Source organism: Dioscorea cayenensis, chromosome 5 (assembly GCF_009730915.1).
Source record: "Dioscorea cayenensis subsp. rotundata cultivar TDr96_F1 chromosome 5, TDr96_F1_v2_PseudoChromosome.rev07_lg8_w22 25.fasta, whole genome shotgun sequence".
NCBI lineage: Eukaryota > Viridiplantae > Streptophyta > Magnoliopsida > Dioscoreales > Dioscoreaceae > Dioscorea > Dioscorea cayenensis.
The window spans coordinates 31942959-31965029 of record NC_052475.1 but is presented as its reverse complement, the minus strand read 5'-3'; the positions used below and the strand labels follow the sequence as shown (position 1 = coordinate 31965029).

General features: G+C 30.0%; 2 protein-coding genes across 2 annotated transcripts; both read left to right on the top strand.

Moving 5' to 3' along the window:
- Positions 1–5552: 5552 nt before the first annotated feature.
- On the top strand, positions 5553–6386 carry LOC120262087 (heavy metal-associated isoprenylated plant protein 47-like). The gene is made up of 3 exons (XM_039270142.1): positions 5553–5665; positions 5783–5861; positions 6005–6386. Exons 1-3 carry the CDS (start codon positions 5657–5659, stop codon positions 6286–6288), a joined length of 372 nt encoding a protein of 123 aa, XP_039126076.1. The 5' UTR covers positions 5553–5656; the 3' UTR covers positions 6289–6386.
- Positions 6387–14640: 8254 nt separating this feature from the next.
- Positions 14641–15543, top strand: LOC120261751 (heavy metal-associated isoprenylated plant protein 47-like). Its single transcript, XM_039269732.1, has 3 exons — positions 14641–14815; positions 14889–14967; positions 15063–15543. Exons 1-3 carry the CDS (start codon positions 14807–14809, stop codon positions 15362–15364), a joined length of 390 nt encoding a protein of 129 aa, XP_039125666.1. The 5' UTR covers positions 14641–14806; the 3' UTR covers positions 15365–15543.
- Positions 15544–22071: the final 6528 nt, after the last annotated feature.

The window sequence follows — 22071 nt, the reverse complement described above, 5'->3', positions numbered from 1 at the left end:
TCTAGCAATTAAATATAATAGGTTTAAAATTTTAATGATCTCTATAATTACATATTTATTAAATTAAATGATGATTAAGGATAATCTTCTTTTTTCTTATTATTTTTAGTATTTATTACATATAATATCATTAAACTTATAAAAGGGAAGAGAGAAGTCACAGAGTGCAACCCAAAATGATGGCTTTTGGTTTGGTTCACTGTCTCATGACTCGGAAAATTAGGCTTTTGCATTCAATCATATAAAACTCTGTTGAATTTTGCACATTGTTATTATTATTATTTTTGAAAATAATAAAAAAGGTTATTAATTAATATTATTTTTTCAGTTGAATATTAATCAGCACTTTGAGCTTGATAATATTGGTATGATTAGCTTCATTCGAACCAGTGCAAATGTGCAATATTGTTGTGTTTCAACCCATTTGGGCTAGGAGAATAAGCTTGGGCTTGGCCCAAGTTAAAAATGAAAAAAAAATAAATGAAACTATATCAATAACGAAGAAGTGGAGGGTAACAAAATAATTTCCAAGGCTAAAAATCTCTCATTTATTGGGAATGAAAAGGAGTCATTCTTCGGAGAGTGGGTGACTGTGCAACATGTGAGGAAGAGAGAGAGAGAGCTACCACCAAGAATTAAAAAGCGGGGAGAAAGGGAAGAGAGGGAGCTATGGCAAGGAGATCGGACGGTTAAACATCGCCAGATCAATAGATAAGAGGCCCTACCTATTGATTAGGTTTGATCCTTTCTTTACCTCTATTTGTTGGTTGTTATCCATCCTTGGTAATAATGATGGTTGTAATGTTATACAAAACCCTCTCTTATGAATGTTGTCGCCCAATGCATGTAAACCTCTAGTTAGCTAGAGATGAACCATTGTAACCCATTGTTGACATAGTGGATGCATGTTTAAGAGGCTCTAAGGAGTCCCGTGGTTTTACCCTCAATTCATAGGGTTTTTCACGCTAAAATTGTGTTCTTGCATTGTTGTATGTTTGTTCATCTCATTCTAACAAGAATTGAGGGGTTTGGTAGTGTTTTATGCTTGGTTTGAAGCATTGATGCATTGTAGAAGCCTTGGGGAAACCTTTAAAGCCTCAAGGAAGCTCTACAAGGTTGTTTGCGGTGTATGCGGGCAGTAAAAGGGCCGCACAAGATTGGCAGTGAAGTTCATGAGTGATTTGCGACCGCATGAGCTCCACACATGAGCAGTGATTTGCTACAGTGCTGTGAACATTAATTTGGTGCAATAACTGGTGGACAAAAAGGCTCACCGGCAAGCTTGTGTCCACATACAGGCCACACATGAACAGTAAAATCACTACAGTGCAGTGAACAACGAAATTGCTAAAGTGACTTCTGTAGTCTTTTTCATTGTTGCATTACCAACAAACCCCAACAAATATGACAAGACTAGACCTGTCAAAACGGGCCGGCGGGGCGGGCCATCCCGCGGGATACCAAAACCCGCCATTTGGCGGGGTGGGGCGGGCCGGCCCGCCATTTGGCGGGTTGGCAAAATGCCAACCCGACCCAACCCACCTTGGGTTGGCGGGTTGAGCCCACTAAAAATATAAAACATTTAAAATTTTTATATTTTATATATTGATTATTTTTTTTAACAAACCAAACCAAACCAAAATATATTTATTAAAGCACAAAACATAATACAAAAGACGTAGTTCAAAAAATATTTTACATATGAGGTTATAATAAATCACACAACTAAAATAATAAAACAAGTAAATAAAAATATATCCAACCAAGTTAACCAATTAACCCAGCATTCAAAAGTTCCTACATGAATTGAACAACTATAGTTAAGAGAAATATCAATACCATGATATTATATAAAGCACCTAAAACATTTATCCTTATTTAAGCTTTAAAAAAAAAAAAATTTAGTAAATTAAAGGGGTGGGCTAGCCCGCCCCGCCCCGCCTATGACCCTAACCCAAACGGGTTGGCCCGTTTCGGCCCGCTTTCAAGCGGGCCTACAAAAGGCCAACCCAATTCGCCAATTTTTGTAGCCAGGGCAGGCCGACACGACGGGTCAGGCCCGTTTTGACAGGTCTAGACAAGACCCAACTTTGCCAACACATGATTAATGCAAGTGCTTAGGCATTTAAGCAATTCATGGGTAGCATGGAGCCAAGTCCCACTATTGCACTGTTTATTTATTATTTATTAAATCATAGTATAAACGTCATACAAGAGAAATCGTATTTTTTATTTCTCCAAATTTGCATAATAATAAGATATTTGTTATTATGAAGTTATAGTCTTTGATATATTATTTTAAATATATATGACAGATTTTTATTATTTTACATATTAATCGATCTTACATGATAAATCTCTAAAAAATTATTAAATCATAACAACTGAAATATTTTTTTTACTTGTATGTGTTTTAACAATGCTTATCACTTTTGTAAAAAAAAATATAACATTGATAATCATTGGACGGTCATGAGTTGGGTCTAGTTCATCCTTGTAATTATAACAAATGTTAATAAATTGTTTGGTTATAATATTAATGATTACGCTGTGTATTCCTCGTTTGAATGTGACTTTTTTTTAATAAAAAATAATTTTGAAACTTTATGAAGTAACCATGTTGGATTGTGAAAAACGTGATCGTCTCAAGCGAGTCAAGTCTTCTGAAGATTTTTTTTTTTTTAATTTAAATAAACGACATTCATTAATGAAAAAACAAGCAGTAAAGACAACTTGACAACAACCTCAGCCCTCTCTATGCGTATCTATGCTTCTGCGTATGATCTATATATTTAATTATTTTATTTCATGAATTTCATTATGACAGCAACATTCTCTATTTTTATTTTCTGGGGTTTTGATTTCAGGGCAATTAAGTGGAAATATATATATATACGTACCCATTAACCCATATATATGGGCGGATACATAATTTAAGAACGTCTTCAGATTTTAAATTTATTATAACCATTAGATACATAATATTTTAATTTGAGTCCATAATAACTCAAATAATCATAATCATTCAACCTGATTTCTATTACACCTATATGAAAAGTTTTTTATAGCCATCCAACCTGATTTCTATTAGACCTATATGAAAAAAAAATTATAACCATTTTTGCACTGTTATTGTTACTATTTATTTACCAGTTATTTTTCTCTCTCTTGTAGTTTTTCTTCTATATTCTCCCCCATTTTCAGATGTTATATATATATATATATATAGTGAAGCTCACTGTAGAAGATGATAAAAAGCAGTCTAATTGAGGTAACGGGTCAATATTTTTATGTCTATCAAAGATGATAGTCTTAATATTCGTTCTACATGATTAGAAAATAGAAATACATGCATGACTAAGTTGAATAAAACTAATCTATTGACAATAATAATTAAATTTTGTTTAGAATATCAAATAGACTCACGCCATGGGTGAGTATTTGTTGGGAGCCAGAAATTGTAGAATAGAGGGTGAATTATAAAAGAAAAAATAATTAATTAAATTTATATATTTTTTTAAAGTTTATTTATATGTTAATTTATAGTTTAGTTTGTAAAAATTAGGGTCAAACAATAAGTTTTTATAAAAACTCTGTTAAAAATATAATTCTATATATTATATAAACTAATTTATAAAAATAATCAAAAACTAATATATATATATATATATATATTACATAAAGTAATTTATAAAATATCAATAGATCAAATAATAAATTTTTATAAATATATTTTTTTTAAAAAAAATTATGTTTTAGACTATAGGTGATAATTTTTAAAAAAATTGATATTTTTTAAAAAAAAATAAAAAATAAAAACCCCTAAAAAAGAGGGATATAAAAAAATAAAAAGTAAAAAAGATAGAGAGATAGGGGAAGGGCCTCCCTCTGGTCCACTTTATTTTTTTTTTATAAAAAAACAAATATAAAAGGACAAATAGGTACAGAGATGCATTAATAATGGTAATGGTAGTTTAACGATGTCCTAAAAATTGACCATGTGACATGGACTAATTTTTATATGAGATGTTTGTCACTGTTGGTACAAGATGATAGGATTCATTATCATTTACGATAAATGAATATATTACATGAATAACTCAAAAGCGAAAGACAATAATAATAATACTACTAATGATGATGATGATAAATTAAAATCTTTGATTTATAATTAAAAAAAAAACAATGCTACATTAGTCGTAAAAATAAGTACATTACTTTTGAAATAAACTATATAGAAGGGGAAAAAAAGAATTTTAAAAAAATTAATAAAGAGAAGATATGGAATGGATTAAAATATTAACTTTAAAATATTTTAAATATTAATTTATTATTTTTAATTTTAAAATATAGTCAAAATTGTACAGGATTAATTAAGCATTAAAGTAAAAAAATTAACACTTTAATTCATTATGATAAATAATTCTTATAATTATAATAGTGAGATTTTAAAAAAAATGTAAAGCTTTAAAATTCATGATGATGCCTCAAAAATTATAAGCCCTAAAGCCATTGCATAATCTTTGTTGTCCTCTCATTTAAAGTAATTGCAAACCTTCTTTTCATTGCATTTAATGATATATACATATATTTGGTAGAACTGGAGATATTTCCTACCGTTATAATTAAGCAAATCATTAAAAAAAAGTTTTATACTAAAAGTCAGTCAATGTTTAATCAACATTAATTACCTTTGATTTTGATAATCCTCTAAGTTTGTTAAAACACAATAAATCTATAGATTATTAGTTCTTGATGAAATTTCTAATTATGCATTTAGAATGTGTTTAATTGGCAACGTAGAAAATTTATGAAAAAAATATTTCGTGAGTATAAACTATTTGGATGGAGGGAGTGGATACTATTAAAATACTAATCATTTTCTCCATAGTCATAAAGGTTGGCATGCATGGAAAGACTTGGACTTGTTATTAATTAATTATTTAAAAAAGACTTGGACTGTTGAGTATTTGCTAAGACTCAATTGGTCTCATGACAATCAACCTTTAGAACTCATACCAAAATTAATCAAGGCCTTAACAGTTAAAAGATGAAATTATAATGAGTTTAAAGATTTTGATACCGTGTATGTTCATATTATTAATTTGTTTATTTATTGATAAAGATAGAAAGATGGCATCATCTATCCTGATATCAATAAATATTTATATATACCAAAACAACTTAGAAACACTCTAATTTTAATTAATTTGATTAAAAGAAAAGAGATCAAATCCTATCACTAGTACTAATAAAAGTGTTACTAATTAACACATGATTTGGGTCTAGTCTTGTTGTGGAACTTGGCAAACAAATGTTTAATTAAGTTGACTAATGACGACGGCGTCCAAAACGCTTTTCAACGTGGCCACATCCATGACCACATGCAGCTCTTGCTAGCTAGCTAGCCAACATCTCCCTAGCTCTAAAGAATGTACTAAACTTGATCTCAAGTCTCTAAATTAATTAACTCTAATTAATTAATTAATTAGAAAACTCAAGTATGATCTCCTCTGCCCACTCTCTATTTATAGAGATATTTTCATAGGTTTCAGTGCAAACACTGAAAAGAAAAAAATAAAAAAAGATTGAAAGAAAGAAAGAAAGAACTCCAACTAGATTGGTGAAAGGCTTGCTTTGAGTATTCTTCCACCACATGGGAAAGGTAGAGTTTTAAATCCATTTTGGAGATGTATATATATATATATATATATATGTATATATATATATACATATGATGTTACGTAATCAACTAACTTGGTGTGTTTGATGAATATTTTAGCAAAAGATGGCATTAAAGCTCACAGTGGAGGATGAAAAGAAACGGTCTAAGGCCTTGCAAACTGCTGTAGGATTTTGCGGTATTTAATTATTATTATCAATTATAATACTTTTGATAATCTCATATCATATTTCTTATGTGTGTGTATATATATATAATTATTTTGTTTTTCTTTATGTACGTGTGTATATATATATAATTATATATTTTGTTTTTGTTTAGGTGTTATATCGGTGGAAATCCAAGGAGATAAACTTGTGGTGATCGGAGATGGAGTAGATCCAGTGAAGATGACAAGTCGTTTGAGGAAGAAGATGAAAGGTCATGTGAACATTGAGAGTGTTGCTGGAGTTGAAGAGAAGAAAGAAGAAAAGAAAGAAGAAAAGAAGGTTGAAGTTCAACCAGTAATAAACTGCCCTTGCTTCAATCAACATCCCTGCTTTGTGCCACCGCCTTATGTTTTAGACTATCCTCATGACAATTACCCTAGTTGTTCTATGATGTGAATATATATATATATTCATATATGCTGGGTAAGCCTGTGTCTCCAGACAGTAGCCTTCGCCGTCCCAACTTGTTTTATTTTCTTTCTTCCCTGCTTCTTACTTTTCACTGCGTTTTCCTCATCTCCCGGTGAGGGACTTCATTGTTATTTACTTTTAAAGATTTTTTGTTTCGCACTTTTCTATCAGACTTTGCTCTCATCTTTTTAATAAATTGGTGGTTTATCCAATTTATTCAAAATATATATATATATATATATATATATATGCATGTAGTGTTTTTTTTTAGGCATTACTTTATCTTTCTTTTAATTCGGCATGGTTCTCTCTTTTCTTTTACTCCGCGAGTTTAGTGGACTATTTTATATTTCTTTTATGGTAAATATATTTTTTTTTTTGGTATGTTACATATGCATCATGAGGCCCACAATTAACTTGGCAAACGTTTGTAGCTCACATAGAGCCCAAGTTATGAATGCATTTACTCAGAATATTCTGTGTTAACTTCTTGAATTTGTAATTTGGTGAACCATAATTTTTTTTAATATAATATAGATAAATCATAACGTCATACTTACGGAATTAACACCTCAAAATATTTATGTTTTCATTTTATACAAGCTGAGATCTAAAGTTATCTTTTTTGATCCGAATATGAATATCCTATTTAAAAGCTCAGTGCTAATAAATAATAAATTAAAAGTTTATTGATTATATCAACGTATTGGTGATCAATTTTTCATATTTTAGTACTTATAAATAAATATTATTGATTAATACCCATCCAATTCTTTGTTGGTATTTGATAGACAATTCTATTATATTATAAATATTTTAGGCTTGTTTGTAAGTGTATATATATATTATCCAAAATTGTCCATATATTCTCAAACATTTGGAAAATACAAAGTACAAACAAGCAAAGAAATGAATGATGTTTTCATTAAAATCTTTGTTTGACTTTTCCTCTTTTATTGAACTTTTCCAAGGCGCTTAACCATCGCGGGTAGTGTGACTCTTTTTTTTTGTTTTATTTTTTGTTTTTTATATATTTTTTTCGTCTTTTATATATATATTTTTTTATCTCCTGTACTATGTTTCCTGCATCTATATTTGTAAATGTATCTGTACTAGCAATATTTTTAACGCATTTTTGTGTGATTTATTTTATATATATAAATATATATAAATCTCAAATCTTTACCTATATAATAATAAATTAATAATAATTAATTATTATTATTATTATTATTAAAAAAATAGACAAATCAAGAGAATTCGTTAATAAAAAACAATGACAAAAATACAAATCAATAATTGTTAAAAGTAATTTTGACTATTACTGGTAGAGAAATGATCATTTAAAAACAATAGTAACTAATACATACATGATGTTGCAAAAGAGATATTTTCCAAGCAGAATAATTATGTAAATCATTAAAAAATAATTGACTTTAGATTAAAAGTTAGTAAATGCTTAAATCAACATTACTATTGTTTGTCACTCCATATGGATCAGCTAAAAAAAAATAGGCAATAATAATGTTTCGTCACCCTCAGCATAATACAAGGATTAATTATATTTATATCTGATTTTGATATATAATTTATTAATCCTCTGAGTTTCTCTAATTAAAACACACTTAATCTATTAATGAGTTCTTCAACATGTTTCTAATAACACGCTTGTACTTGGACTCTGATAAATTAATTGATTTTTTTATTAAAAAATACTTGCATTTTGAGTATACCCCATAACCCAAAATAGCTTCTATGACGCTTCAATCTTCAAAACTCAAACCAAAAGATGAAATTAGATGATTCCAAAAACTTTGGATACCATTTTAATTAATTTATTTATTTATTAATAAAAATAAAGACCAAGACAGTCTGATAGCAACAAGCAGTGGACAGTCAATGCAAAAATCTCATCATTTATCTTGATATCAATCAATAGGGTGTGCTCCACATCTATATATGTCCTTAATTTAAATATTAAATATAGATATTTATTGTCAAATGTAAAAAAAAAATCAATATATGTATTAAAAACAACTTAAAAACAGTACTCTAATTTTAATTTATTTGATTAAAAAAAAGCGTTACTAATCCATGATTTATGTCTATTCATGTTGTGCAACATGTTTAAACACTTATACGTGTAAAAAAAAATTCAATATATATATATATATATATATCGAGAACAACTTAAAAGCAATACTTTAATTTTAATTTATTTGATTAAAAGAAAAAAGCGTTACTAACCCATGATTTATGTCTATTCATGTTGTGCAACACGTTTAAACACTTATACGTTGTTTAACTTGACCAATGCCTGCCACATCCCAAACGTACTCAGGGGCCGTTTGGTTCGCGGTAATGTAAAAAGATTATCACGTGTTACGTGGTAATCTGAAAATATTATCACGTTTGGCATTACACCGGTGGTAATATGGATGGTAATATCACATTACCAACTTATAAATATTACTAAGAAAGTGGTAATCCGATTACCACCGAATTTGGTGTCTATCTTGGATTACCATGGTAATCTTATAACTTTTTATATTTTAACAAATTGATTACCATGACAACCAAACACGGTAATGAACTATTCCCGGTAATAAGAGTTTCCAACCAAATATGGTTATATTAAATTACCGCAATATTCTCAACCATATAACATTCCCACTTATATTACAAGGGTAATCTCGTTACGTGGTAATATATCACTACCACGAACCAAACGGCCCCTTAGGGTCCGTTTGGATCATAGAATAGGAATGATAATGGTAATGGTAATGGTAATGAAAAAATTGTTCGGTTGGAAGGAATAAATATTGGGAATGGAAAAAGTGACATAGAGAATTGTATGTAAATTACTTTAATGCCCTTAATATAAGTAATGATAAATTAATATATAAAATAATTACATATAATTAAATACTTAGAATAAATAATTTTTTTATCATTAACCAATTAAATAATTTAATAGGTAAAAGAGTCATTTCACTTTAATTACCATAATTAAATACTTTTATTAACTATTTTATTTAATTAAATCTATGTAGGGGTAAAAAAAAAGTCATTTTGGTTTAATTATTATAATGTATATATATTACACAATTCTTGTTAATTTTTATTTATTTTAATTATTATAATATTTAAATGACTCAATTTATGTTCAATATAATTTACTTTAATTATTATAATTAGTTATTTAAATTAATAAATATTATTTAATTAAATCTCAATGAGGGGCATAATTGTCATTTCACTTTAATTACATGATTAAATACTTTTACTAAGTATTTTATTTAATTAAATCTATATAGGGGCCAAATTGTCATTTCACTTTAATTATTATAATATAATTTGTATAGTAAACAATTTTTGTTAGCTATTATTTATTTTAATTATTATAATATTTAAATGACTCAATTTTTGTTTATTATAATTTAATTTAATTATTATTATTAGTTATCTAAATTTATTATTATTATTATTTAATTAAGTCTTAACTAGGGGCAAAAATGTCATTTCACTTTACTTATCATAATTAAATACTTTTATTAATTATTTTATTTAATTAAATCTATGTAGGGGCAAAACTGTCATTTCACTTTAATTGTTATAGTATTTAAATGGCTCAATTTATATTAATTATCATTTACTTTAATTATTATAATTAGTTATTTAAATTAATAATTATTATTTAATTAAATCTTAACTATGAGCAAAAATGTCATTTTACTGTCAATAGTATTTATTCCCCTCAATGCCCACCAATTTTGGGGGTAATCAAATTCCTTTACTTTGCACCATACAATTACCTACAATACTTATTACTAAGCTAATAGTAAAATACCCAAACATGGGTATATATCCCTATTAGCAATCAATCCCATGCCAAGTGAGAGAGATCAATTTTACCATATTTAAAAAAAAAATATTAACTTGAAATGTATTTTTATTAGTTAAATTATTGAAAATCTCATATGTTTGTTTTAGGTAATAATAAACATTTTTATCTTTTTTAATACATGTGTTCAGATATTTGTTATATTAGCACATTATTCTTCATTTAAAATAATTATTTTGTTGAATTTTTTTTTATATTTTACATTTAGGCTTCAACCCACAATTAAATTATGGTTCCGTCATTGGATGGAGTTTAAAATCCATTTTGGAGACTATATATACACACACAAAATGTCATGTAATTAAGTAACTAACTTGGATATATATATATATATATATATATATATATATATATATATATATATATATATATAAAGTTTAGGTTTTAGAGTTTTGAATACAGAGTTGGATAGTATTTAGATTTAAAATTTTATGGTTTTAATATAATATTTTATAAATTTTAGAATTTAGGAATCTATACGTTTCAAATTTAAAATTTATGGAAGAAATACTAATGTGGATGTCTAGTTGGCATCTACATCATTCTGAAAATTTATTTAATAAATATAATTAATATGTAAATATAGTATCATTTTAATAATAATATGCTTCACAATGAAATGACAATAATAATAATAATAATAATAATAATAATAATAATAATTATTATTATTATTATTATTATTATTATTATTATTATTATTATTATTATTATTATTATTATTGTCATTTCATTGTGAATTTTGCCAACCACACATATATTAAAACAATATTAGAGATCGTAGGACTTGCAAAGTTTATAAAGGTATGTCGGGAAAACTTAGAAAGAGAAAGATATGTTGGTTATTCTTTGCGAAAATAATTATTAGTGTTTGGCTTGTAGGGACAACTTCATTTATGTGATGTTAGGAATGAATTGCAACAATATTTTACCCAAATTTGAATAATAATGAATAGATTCCAATTTTATTAAAAAAGTATAAAAATGGATATATTATATTGTTGTTATTATTTTTAAATAAAAATGAATAGATTAAAAATTTATTAAAAAAACATAAAAATGGATATATATATATATATATATATATATATATATATAGAGGAAAACATCATCTAGAGACGCCCCTAGATTTCAAATCTAGGGATGTTTTTAAATCTAAGTCGTTGGATCATTATCCGATGGTTGATTGATTATATAAACACTGTACACCTTTTTACTGTTCATGATCACTGTACAACACTGTAGAACGCGGTTTCTACTGTTCATAATGATAAGAGCCTTCAGATTTTCATCTGATGGCTACTATGGACATCCCTAGATGATGTGTTCTATATATATATATATATATGTGTGTGTGTGTGTGTATATATATAAGGAGAATAAAAAAAAAATTCACTACAATGGATACTGACTAATTAGACATATAACACATACAGATGATGCCCCGGAAACAATTACTAAGAGGATTATTCATCTAAAATGGCACAATCCAGAGTGGAGCTAGATATTAGTCAAATCTAAGGTTAGTCACCATATTCCCAGAGTCATTCTTACATGACCTAAAAAATTTAGATTTCGTTTGATCATGTAGATTGAGCTTGGTTTTTGTTTTTTTTCCAAAACAAGAACATTGGAGGTAAAATTTTTAGTAGGACACTAAACTTTGGTTCATTTTTATTTTGATCACCAAACTTCAATCTGTATCAATTTGGTCACTTAATTTTAATTTGATTTTGTTGGATAATAAATCAATGATTTCAACCCCCAATTGATTACATAGCTGTCTGAAAATTAGAATCAGTCATCCCATGACACATTATTAAGTCTATTATAAGTGTGCATGTCATCGAAAAAAAGCCACATCATTCATTTGGGAGCCAAAATCTCTTGATTTACTACCCAATGAAATCAAATTAAAGCTGAGTGACCAAATTGATGCAAATTGAAGTTCGATGATCAAAGTGACAATGAGCCAAAGTTTAGTGACCTACTAAAAAATTTACCCATTTGGACTTTCTTCACCCAAATTCTTGAATTTCAATCTCACCCTAATTCAATATCCAAGATCTGTACTGATTGGCTCCTTCTCTTCATTCCCAAATTCAATCTCTTTGGGATTTTATTTCAAGAGCCATTTTCTGGTATATTTGGCTGGAAAGAAATATTCGCATATTTCAATCTCTAGCATCACCTTCCTACTCTATAATGATTAAAATTGCTAATTTTCTTGGTTTTCTACATCTGCAGACAGCCATCAACACTCTCTGAATGAGGCTTCCCAGAGGATTAAGCGCTCCATCACCTTCATTAGCGCTAGGGTTTTGAATCAAACGGGCGATCCAGATCAAAATCAAGCCTTAGAGTAGGATACTCCTTCCATCCTTTGTTGGCCTATGCTTTCAGACGGAGGCTTTCGCCACCGAGGCTGCTATCTTCCTTTCTATTCTTGTTGTCTTTTACTTGTTGTTTTTTCTTTTCTGTTCTTTAGTACCTCATCTCTGGTCAGTGTTCCTTGCTACTTTTGGTACTTTGTTTATTTATGTTTGGTTTGTTTCTCATTCAATAAATTTGTATTTTATCCACTTTTATTAAATAATAATAATAATAATAATGAGAAAGAAGGTTACCAATTTATAATTAATTTCAACATAGATCAACATGTAATTAAATCCTCAATGAATAACTAATAAAGTCACATGATTTTGATTAATTAATTAAAAACTACAAATTTGTTGGAATCTTTCTAGTGGTTCACACTTCATTGTTGATCAGGTCCCCACTAACGTATTTTTCCAGCTACACCCAAGTTGACCCGATCTGACCGGACCTAAACTTAGTTGACTTGATTAAGTCAAACAATCAATATATTCCCCCTAACCTATTTATTAAGTATGGCCCAACACAATCAATATATTCCCCCTAATCACACTTGAATTTTAAGCTAATAATTATTTTTAAGTTGACCCAAAGGCAATATACAAAGTAGACTACTTAATGTTTATTTATTTATTATTCACTCTGTTTTTTTTACTTATCAATATTACTTAATTTAAACCAATTAAAAAAATTAGTTGAAATTAGTTGCTAACCTAAAATTTATATAAATTAGATTAACTTTACAATATTACTCTCATTTAAAATATACTTTGAAAAATGTATAGTTGAGTACAATTTATTGAAAGTTGTAGAAGTACATTAAATATAAAAGATAAATTTGAAAAACAATATTTAATGTTACACAAAATTTATAAATAGACAAACAAAAAAAAACAAAGAAAAACTTGAAAATGTGACAAGTAATAAAAGAATGGAGGGAGTATCTTATTTTATAAAACATGGATCAATTACATACTACAGGCATGCATAGAAATAAAGTTAATATTTCAATACATCTATATCCAACCCATAGTGAACTAAGGGGGCGTTTGGATCACGGATTGAAGGCTTGAGAATGGGAATCTCATTCCCAAGCCCTTGTTTGGTAATCAGGAAAGGCATGAGTTGCCTCCATGCATGGGAAAAGGATTACTCCTAGGAGAGATATCCTATTCCACCCAAAAATGGGGGGAGAAGTATGCCTTAGTTATAAAATTACTAATATACCCCTAACATATATAATTACATATTTATATATTTAGCTTTATTTATTAAAATAATTTAATTAAATTATTTTGGGAAATTAAAATAAATAAAATTTAATTAATTTAATTAAACATATTTAATGATATTAACTAATTTAATAAATATATAATTGTTAAATAAATTATTAAGATTAATTATATAATTATAATATATTGAAATATATATTTATATTATAAAAATAATTAATAATAAATAATGTTAAATATTTTCATTAAACATAATCTATTATTTTATATAATATCATATTATTTATATACAAGGGTATTGATGTAATTTTACTACATCCTACCTTTTGACTTTTTTTATTCTCAATCCTTATTCCCTTAAACCAAACGCATTATTCTCATTCCCCTTATTTTCATTCACATTCCTCTTCTTTTTTTATTCCCCTTATTCTCATTTCTATTCCGCAATCCAAACAGGCCCTAAGATTCAAATTCACCTCCTCAATTGATCACAAACATTTTGTTTATCAAGTTGGTGCCAAAATTGTAAGAGTTCATTTATTTTTTATTATTATTTTTTTTTATTTTGGCCAAGATGAGCAGCTAGGCTGATAACAAAGCGAGTATATGTATAAGTCTTGCAAAGCAAGTGGAGACAGGGTTCACATAGACATAAATACTAGAACCACTCATATACAATTATTACTCATAATTACAAAAATATATTCTCATATGTCATTTGAAATATCATTATTTACGAAGGGTTATAAGAAAGACATTGTTACTGATAGACCATTTGGTCTTTGATAGTAAGAGTTCATTTTATAACATAGCTTTACATAGTACCATTCAAAACCGCGTTTGATAAAGACAACGTGTTATCCCCTTTACCCACAGTATTGCTTTCTCTCTCTCTGTTTACAGTCTTCTTCTTTGGTTTGTGTTCATTCCAAGAACTCTCTTTCTCTCTCTCTCTCTCTCTCTCTCAATTGCAAAGAAGGCAGGATATAACATGGGAAAGGTGAATCCAAACCCATTTGATTAATATTTATCATGCATGAATAAACATCATCTAATTTGTATGGATTTTTCAGCAAAAGATGATACTGAAACTCAGTCTGCAGGATGATAAGAAACGGTCCAAAGTTATGCAAATTGCTGTCAGTCTTAACGGTACTCATCACTCTAGCTCCGGCTCTGATTCCATGTTATATCAGTATAAATTATATATATATATATATATTTTTTTCTTGCTTTCTGTTCTTTAGGTGTTATATCAGCTGGACTTGAAGGAGAAGCGAAGGACAAGCTTGTTGTGATTGGGGATGGAGTGGATGCTGTTAAACTGATAAGTGTACTGAGAAAGAAGATGGGCTGTTCCGTTGAGTTGATCAGTATTGGTCCTGTTGAGCAGAAAAAAGCTGATAAAAAGGATAATAAATCTGAAGGTGATGGCAAGCAACAACAGCAGCAGCAGCAGCAGCAGCAGCAGCAGCCAGTTACTTTGCCTTACCATTACTATGAGTCTCCTGCTGAGACCAAATATGATCCTGGTTGCTCTTTGATGTGAATGAATCGTAACCTGATAGAGTTTGTATTTGTGTTTAATAATGTTTTGTCAGAAATTTTTCATCAGCAACAGAGCACTATGCTGATGAATTGTACAACAGATCATCAAATATTCAATCTGCTGAGAACTGCAACTTAATTATTTCTGCATAAATATTCCATGATTGTTTTAGTTATTAACTTGTTAAATAATTCCATCTCGTGATAAATCCTATCACATAAGAAAAAAAAAACACACACTGTTGATGATTTCAAGAAGAGAGATGCACTTCTGTTGATAATAAGCCATACTTGTTCCTGCAGAAATATTGTATAATTGCTTCATTGTCTATTTTCTGAAGGAATTTTACCTCATTACAGAAGCTAATGTTGATTAATTGCAATGAACCTTTCCTTAGCTACACACCAAAAATAAAAAAGAAGATGATAAGATTTATCAGTCAGCATGGATGATCACCATGTAATTAAATCCTTAATAAATGAATAAGTAATGAGTAGATGATATTATATTAGTTGTTGGTGATACAATTTTGATTAATCAAACGCTACATTTTTTATTGGTATCTTTCCAATGCACATATCTATCTCACTTTATTAAAAGTCATCAGGGTCACTGCTAACTTTATATTTAGAAAAGTCCAAAATAATTAATGTGCATTCAAACACACAAGAAGTCTTGTATTTCTCTCTCTTAAAACCTAATTCCACACGCTTGACACCAACCATTCCCTCATGGTTTATTTTATATGAAGCTTCTAGGCTTGTTCACTTGGTGAACCTTACCTAACTAGGGAGACTAAAAACTCAGTGAAGAGACCTGACTTGGATTTCAATTATTGGTTATACTCAACTTGAACCTTAAATTCGAGTCCATTAAGTTGATCATCAATGCAAACTTAATTTATATTAAAATAATTTTGACGTGACAATTAAACTTATATTATGAAGTAGACTCACAAAGTATGATTAATTCAAAGGCGCGTTCAATGAACACAATGTGTGTTTTCTTACTTAGCCACTATGACACGCTTCTTCTAAGTCTTGCTTTCATTTTGCTTTTTCTGGTTTTCAAGTGTTAACAAGAGGAGGACAAGCTTGTTGGTGATCAGAGATGGAATGGTTCTGGTTAAAATCGACGACGGTGCTGAGGAAGAAGATGAGCGTTGTCGACGAGATAGTCAGTGCTCCTACTGCTGAGGAGAAGAAAGATGATCACAAGGATGACAAATACAAAGGTGATGGTAAGAAACAGCAGCAGCAGCAGCAGCAGCAACAACAATTGCCAGTTAGTGTGCCTAACCATGATCAGATGATCATGCGCAAGGATAATAGATACAGAAATGATCCTGGTTGCTTTGTCATGTGAATGAATCATAATCTGAGTTTGTATTAATTATGTTTGTTGATGACATAAAATTTGAGTTTGATAATGTTTTGCACATAATTCTTTTATATGTATTATTATTTTCTGCAGTAATACAGCTTAATGTGGATGTGGGTGTGGATATGGATGTGGATGTGGATGTGGATGTGGATGTGGATGAATAAATCCTTGTATATTACAAACTAGTGAAAACAGAGCACTCTGTTCATGAATTCAAGAAGAGATCATAACATGTCCACTCCGTTTGAAAGCAGCATCCTATTTCTGCAGAAATGCTGCATGATCGTTTTAGTTATTAATTTCTTAATGAACTCCATCTCATGATACATCACATCACATGAGAAAAAAGCATTTGGTCCATGAATTCAAGCAGACATACGGTGTTCAATATTTTGGGCTATATGCTGTTCAAGAAGAGTACAATGAAGGTGAGGCATCATCAGAAAACTGAACAAGAAGGAGAAATATAAAAGAGATTTTTTTTTTCTTCTAACTAACTACGATTATATTCAAGAGATCATACTTGGGTTTGGAGATCAAGAGACAATTAAGGACTCATGGGATACATGTTATTTTTAGTACCGCTAAGACCCAGTTCATCATTAACGGAACCACTCAAAGATACATTAGATGTAAAAGAGATTTGAGACAAGGTGATCCTCTATCCCCTCTGCTTTTTGCTCTTGTTGCAGATGTCCTAAGTGCTATGTTCTCTCATGCACTTAGATCCAAAGTGTTAGTGGGTGTTCCTTTGAATCAGTCGATCAACATTTGTCACTTACAATATGCAGACGACCTCTTAATCTTCTCAGCTGGAGGACAAGAAGATCTTCAAATTATCAAATTAATCCTTTATCTTTTTGAGAGGTCTTCTGGTCTATCCATCAATTACTCGAAAAATTGTTTGTATTCTACACATTATGGCTTCCAACCACATTACACTTATGCCAGAATTTTAAACTGCTCCAGAAATTGTTTGCCAATTACTTACTTAGGGATTCCTCTCTCCGGACGAAAGACCAAGACACATTGAATGGGCAAAAGCTCATTGGAATGGTCCGATCTAGGCTCATTTCTTGGAAAGCAAATTTTTTATCCCTAGGTGGCCCTTTAACTCTCATTAATTCTATGCTCTCAACTGTTCCAGTCTATTGGATGTCGGTCTTCAAACTTCCTACCGGAGCCATCAAAGAAATTGATCAAATTCGAAGAGATTTGTTATGGAAAAGTCCTGACTTGGGTTCCAAAGGAATCAGATTAGTTGCCTGGAATAGAATTTCTAGACCCCAGTGACATGGGAGGCTTGGGAATTCTCAACCTCCACGAATTTAACAAAGTTTTACTTGGGAAGTGGTGGTGGAAATTAACTTGCAATCCAAACAATGGTTGGGCTAAAATCATTTAAGCTAATTACTCAATTAGAAACCCAAACGGAATCTTATTTCACAACCCATCTAGAAATAAATCTTTCTTTTGGGAGGGAGTGAACTCCACACTACTTCCTTTTCGATATTGCATAAAAAAAACTATCAGAATTGGTTCTAACATATCCCTTTGGTTTAACCGATGGCATGCTGGGCAATTGCTCAAAGATCTCTGGCCAACACTTTTTTCCTGATTGTACTTCTCCTTGGATAAATATCAGACAATTCATCCAATATATTAATAATCCAGAGACTATCTTTCACTCAGCTTCCCCTGATATATTAACCGCTCTCTTAGAAATCATCCCTGATTGTTCTAATAATCAGGAAGGTATCCACATATGGGCACTGGGAAAAAAGTGGAAATTTCACAGTTAAATCTTTTTATAAATTCCTTATTGATGGTAAAATGCGTAGCTCGCATTATTCTCAATTCTGGAAAATCCGTTACCCTAGCAAAATAACTCTTTTTGCTTGCTAGCTAGGGAAAGATAAAATTCTCACTCTTACAAATCTTTTCAAGAAAATGCGCAACATTCAAAAATCCATAGATACATGTGTCCTTTGTCAGGTAAATTTTCTAGTAAGTCACTAAACTTTGGCTCATTTTCACTTTGATCACCGAACTTCAATTTGTATCAATTTGATCACTCAACTTTAATTTCATTTCACTTCGTAGTAAATCAAGATATTTCAACCTCTAAATGAATGATGTGGCTCTTTTTCGATGACGTGGACATCTCTAATAGAATTAATAATGTGTCAATAGGAGAACTGACTTAGATTTTTAGACAGTCATGTAATCAATTGGGTGTTGAAATCCTTGATTTATTACCGGTTGAAATCAAATTAAAGTTGAGTGACTAAATTGATACAAATTGAAAGTTCAGTGATCAAAGTGAAAATGAGCCAAAGTTTAGTGACTCACGAAAAAATTTACCCGTTCTTTGTCACAAAGCCTCTAAGAAGCTTAACCATCTTTTTCTTGAATGTGATTTTTCCAAACGAATCTGGGCATTTTTCTCTCAAGTCTTAGATTCTAATTCTTTTCCACATTCAATTCCTTCACTAGACCAATCTTGTGGAATATTTGGACTAAATGAAATACTCGTATTTTTCATTTGATTGCCTTAACAGTTTTACAATATAATTGTTAAAACTGCTAACATGTTTCTTTCTTGGTTTTCAACAACTGCTGATAGTCAACAACTATCTCTTAATGAAGCATCCCAGAAAATTAAGCGCTCACTCAATTTCTTAAGCGTTAAGCGTTAGAGTCTCAAATCAAGTTGGCGATTCCAACCCTAACCTTGTGCGGGAGTAGGCGTTTCCTTCTGATAGTTTGGGCAGGCCTGAGGGACCAGACAGTGTCTTCCACCTTTCCAGCTATTTTTTTCGTATTTTTATTTCCTATTGTACTTTGTTTTATTCCTCACTTTTGGTGAGAGGATTTATTTTCTGTTTCCTATTGTTAATTTTATTCAATAAAGTTGTGATTTATCCATATTTATTTTTAAAAAAAATTAAGAACTTCTATATTCTCTTTACAAAGAGCTCGATAGCATTAAAGTATTTTTTTTTTACAATGTGAATAAGCTACCACACATTCTACTAGACCTCAACTATGCGTTAGAAGGGAAGGGATTGAAACATGCTAGTTTAATGTTTTACCACTTTTTATATATAAAAAAAAATGTTTTACCACCCGTCTGTTGCAGTGGTAACTAATTTAAGTTTCTTTATAAGTCTATGTTTTGGTTGAAGTTTATTATTACTATTACTTACAGAAGTAGTTTGTGTTGTTTATATATCTTTTGTTGGTGTAGTTTTTTACATAAGAAAAAAAAAACAGCTTTGTACTCTTATTTTATTGATTTGACTAATTAATCATGTAAGATTAAATTAAATGCAAAGGCTTGAGTGTGATGTGAAACTCAACATGGACATGGAGGATGAGAGAAAAAGCGGTTTCAAGGCAATGAAAAACAGTTAATTGTTTTTATGGTAAATATATTCACATCTAGCTAGTAAAGATAATAGTTTTAATAATCTCATATAATTTTATACTATTGAACTAAAATGATGATTATTTGTTATAATTGTTGTTTAGGAGTTATATCAATGATATATAGTTCAAGAGGGAAGCAAAAGATAGAACATGGAGTAGACTCGGTGTACTTCTCAAGGTGTTATGTGTTGGCGAAGTTGGAACTAAAATACCATCACATGTTTTATAGTATTTTCATGACAATTATGGTTATAATCCTTCTCGTTCTTTGATATGAGCCTAGTAATATCATAGAGCCATTTTGCATGCATTTCTTTCTTTCTTTCTTTGGGAGTTTGACGTTAATTATTATTGAGGTTTTATAGGGATTAAAGGAGTTGTTAGAAATAATTTAAATATTCTAAAATTATTATAAATTCAAATACACCAAACGAAGTCCGGTGGTAATAGTTTCATTATGTGATTTGTGAGACTTCATTGTCCAAGTTCAAAATATAGTATTAATGTCAAAAATCTCTTATTGTGAGAATATGTTTATAACCGATCAATTCTCATACCGATGAGATAAGAATATATTGATGGACTGTCATTGTGTTAGTCCACATTTGTCACATTTGTAAAAATCAAATATAATAAAATTAGTCCATACTTGGCACATTTGTAAAAAAAAAATTAATTAATTAAATAAAATAAAATTTGATTATTTGAAATGTAAATTGAGTACGAGGAGCTTTGAGTTATTTTAGTCTCAATGCTCTTGGTTTATGTATTAAATTAATAGAGAAACTATTGATAATATGCGTTATGTCTATTACAATTAAGTTGCTGGTGATTTTAGAATTTACTTGATTGATCTCTTCTTATATTTCCTTTGATCAGTTTAGAACTACTGAATATGTTTGGGTGGAAGGATATAATTTTACAAAAAATTGATACCCTCATACCCTCATTCTCATATGAGTCATATCACTCATGTATTTTATTAGGGTCAGGGTGCATGCGTACGAGCCAGGGATTGATCATATAATCTACATATAATTTGGACTATGAACCAACATCCATAATTGATGACTTGTTACCATTAGAGGTAGGCACGGACTGTCCGACAACCCTGGCCAGGCCCGTGCCCGGTCCGGAACAGGCCCACCGGACCAACAACCCATAACTGGCCCATCATAGAGACGGGCCGGTTACTGGTTGGGCTTGTCCCAACCCGTGGCCCAGCGGGTTGGCCTGGCGGGTCAACCCGTCGGGCCAAATCCGGCTTAGAACCTAGTTGTAACCCGGCCAGGCCCGCCGGATCAACATGAAAGCCGGGCTGGTTCCGGACCCTGTTTCTTGTGATCCGGACTGGCCGAGTTCGACGGGCCAACCCGGCCCAGCTGTTTCTACACCCAGCTGGGCCGGGTTCGGATCAGTGGGCCAGTGAACCACAACCCGACGGGTCGGGCCGATTAACCGGGCTGTGCCCCACCTCTAGTTACCACCATCTCTTTTATCAAGCTTTAAACTCTCACCTTTAATTTTTAAAGTGGTATTAAAGATTATTGGGGATTTGGTTCTTGTAGTTTATTATTTATCAAAGTTTTTTTAATATTAATTATGTTCCATAAAACCATTTTTTACGTCTAGTGATTGGGAAATTAAAAGTTTTATATTAAAAATAATTTTCTAAAAATAAGTAAAATCATAATAAAATATTTTATTCAGTACCAAAAAAAAATAATTTAACATTAATTTTAAATTTTAAAAATTAAACATTATATAATTAAAAATAACTCATCAATCTAATATATTCGGAGTAATATTTTTATGCAAAATGCTTTAAACAATTATATGTAAAATCCCATAAATTTTGCACAGTTAAAAAAGTATAGTGGTGGCACAAAATG

What these genes read in the sequence shown, in the direction of transcription:
- LOC120262087 (XM_039270142.1), top strand. An exon ending in AACTGCTGTAGGATTTTGCG is followed by an intron (nt 5,862 to 6,004) that starts GTATTTAATTAT and finishes GTTTTTGTTTAG; the next exon opens with GTGTTATATCGGTGGAAATC.
- LOC120261751 (XM_039269732.1), top strand. An exon ending in AATTGCTGTCAGTCTTAACG is followed by an intron (nt 14,968 to 15,062) that starts GTACTCATCACT and finishes TCTGTTCTTTAG; the next exon opens with GTGTTATATCAGCTGGACTT.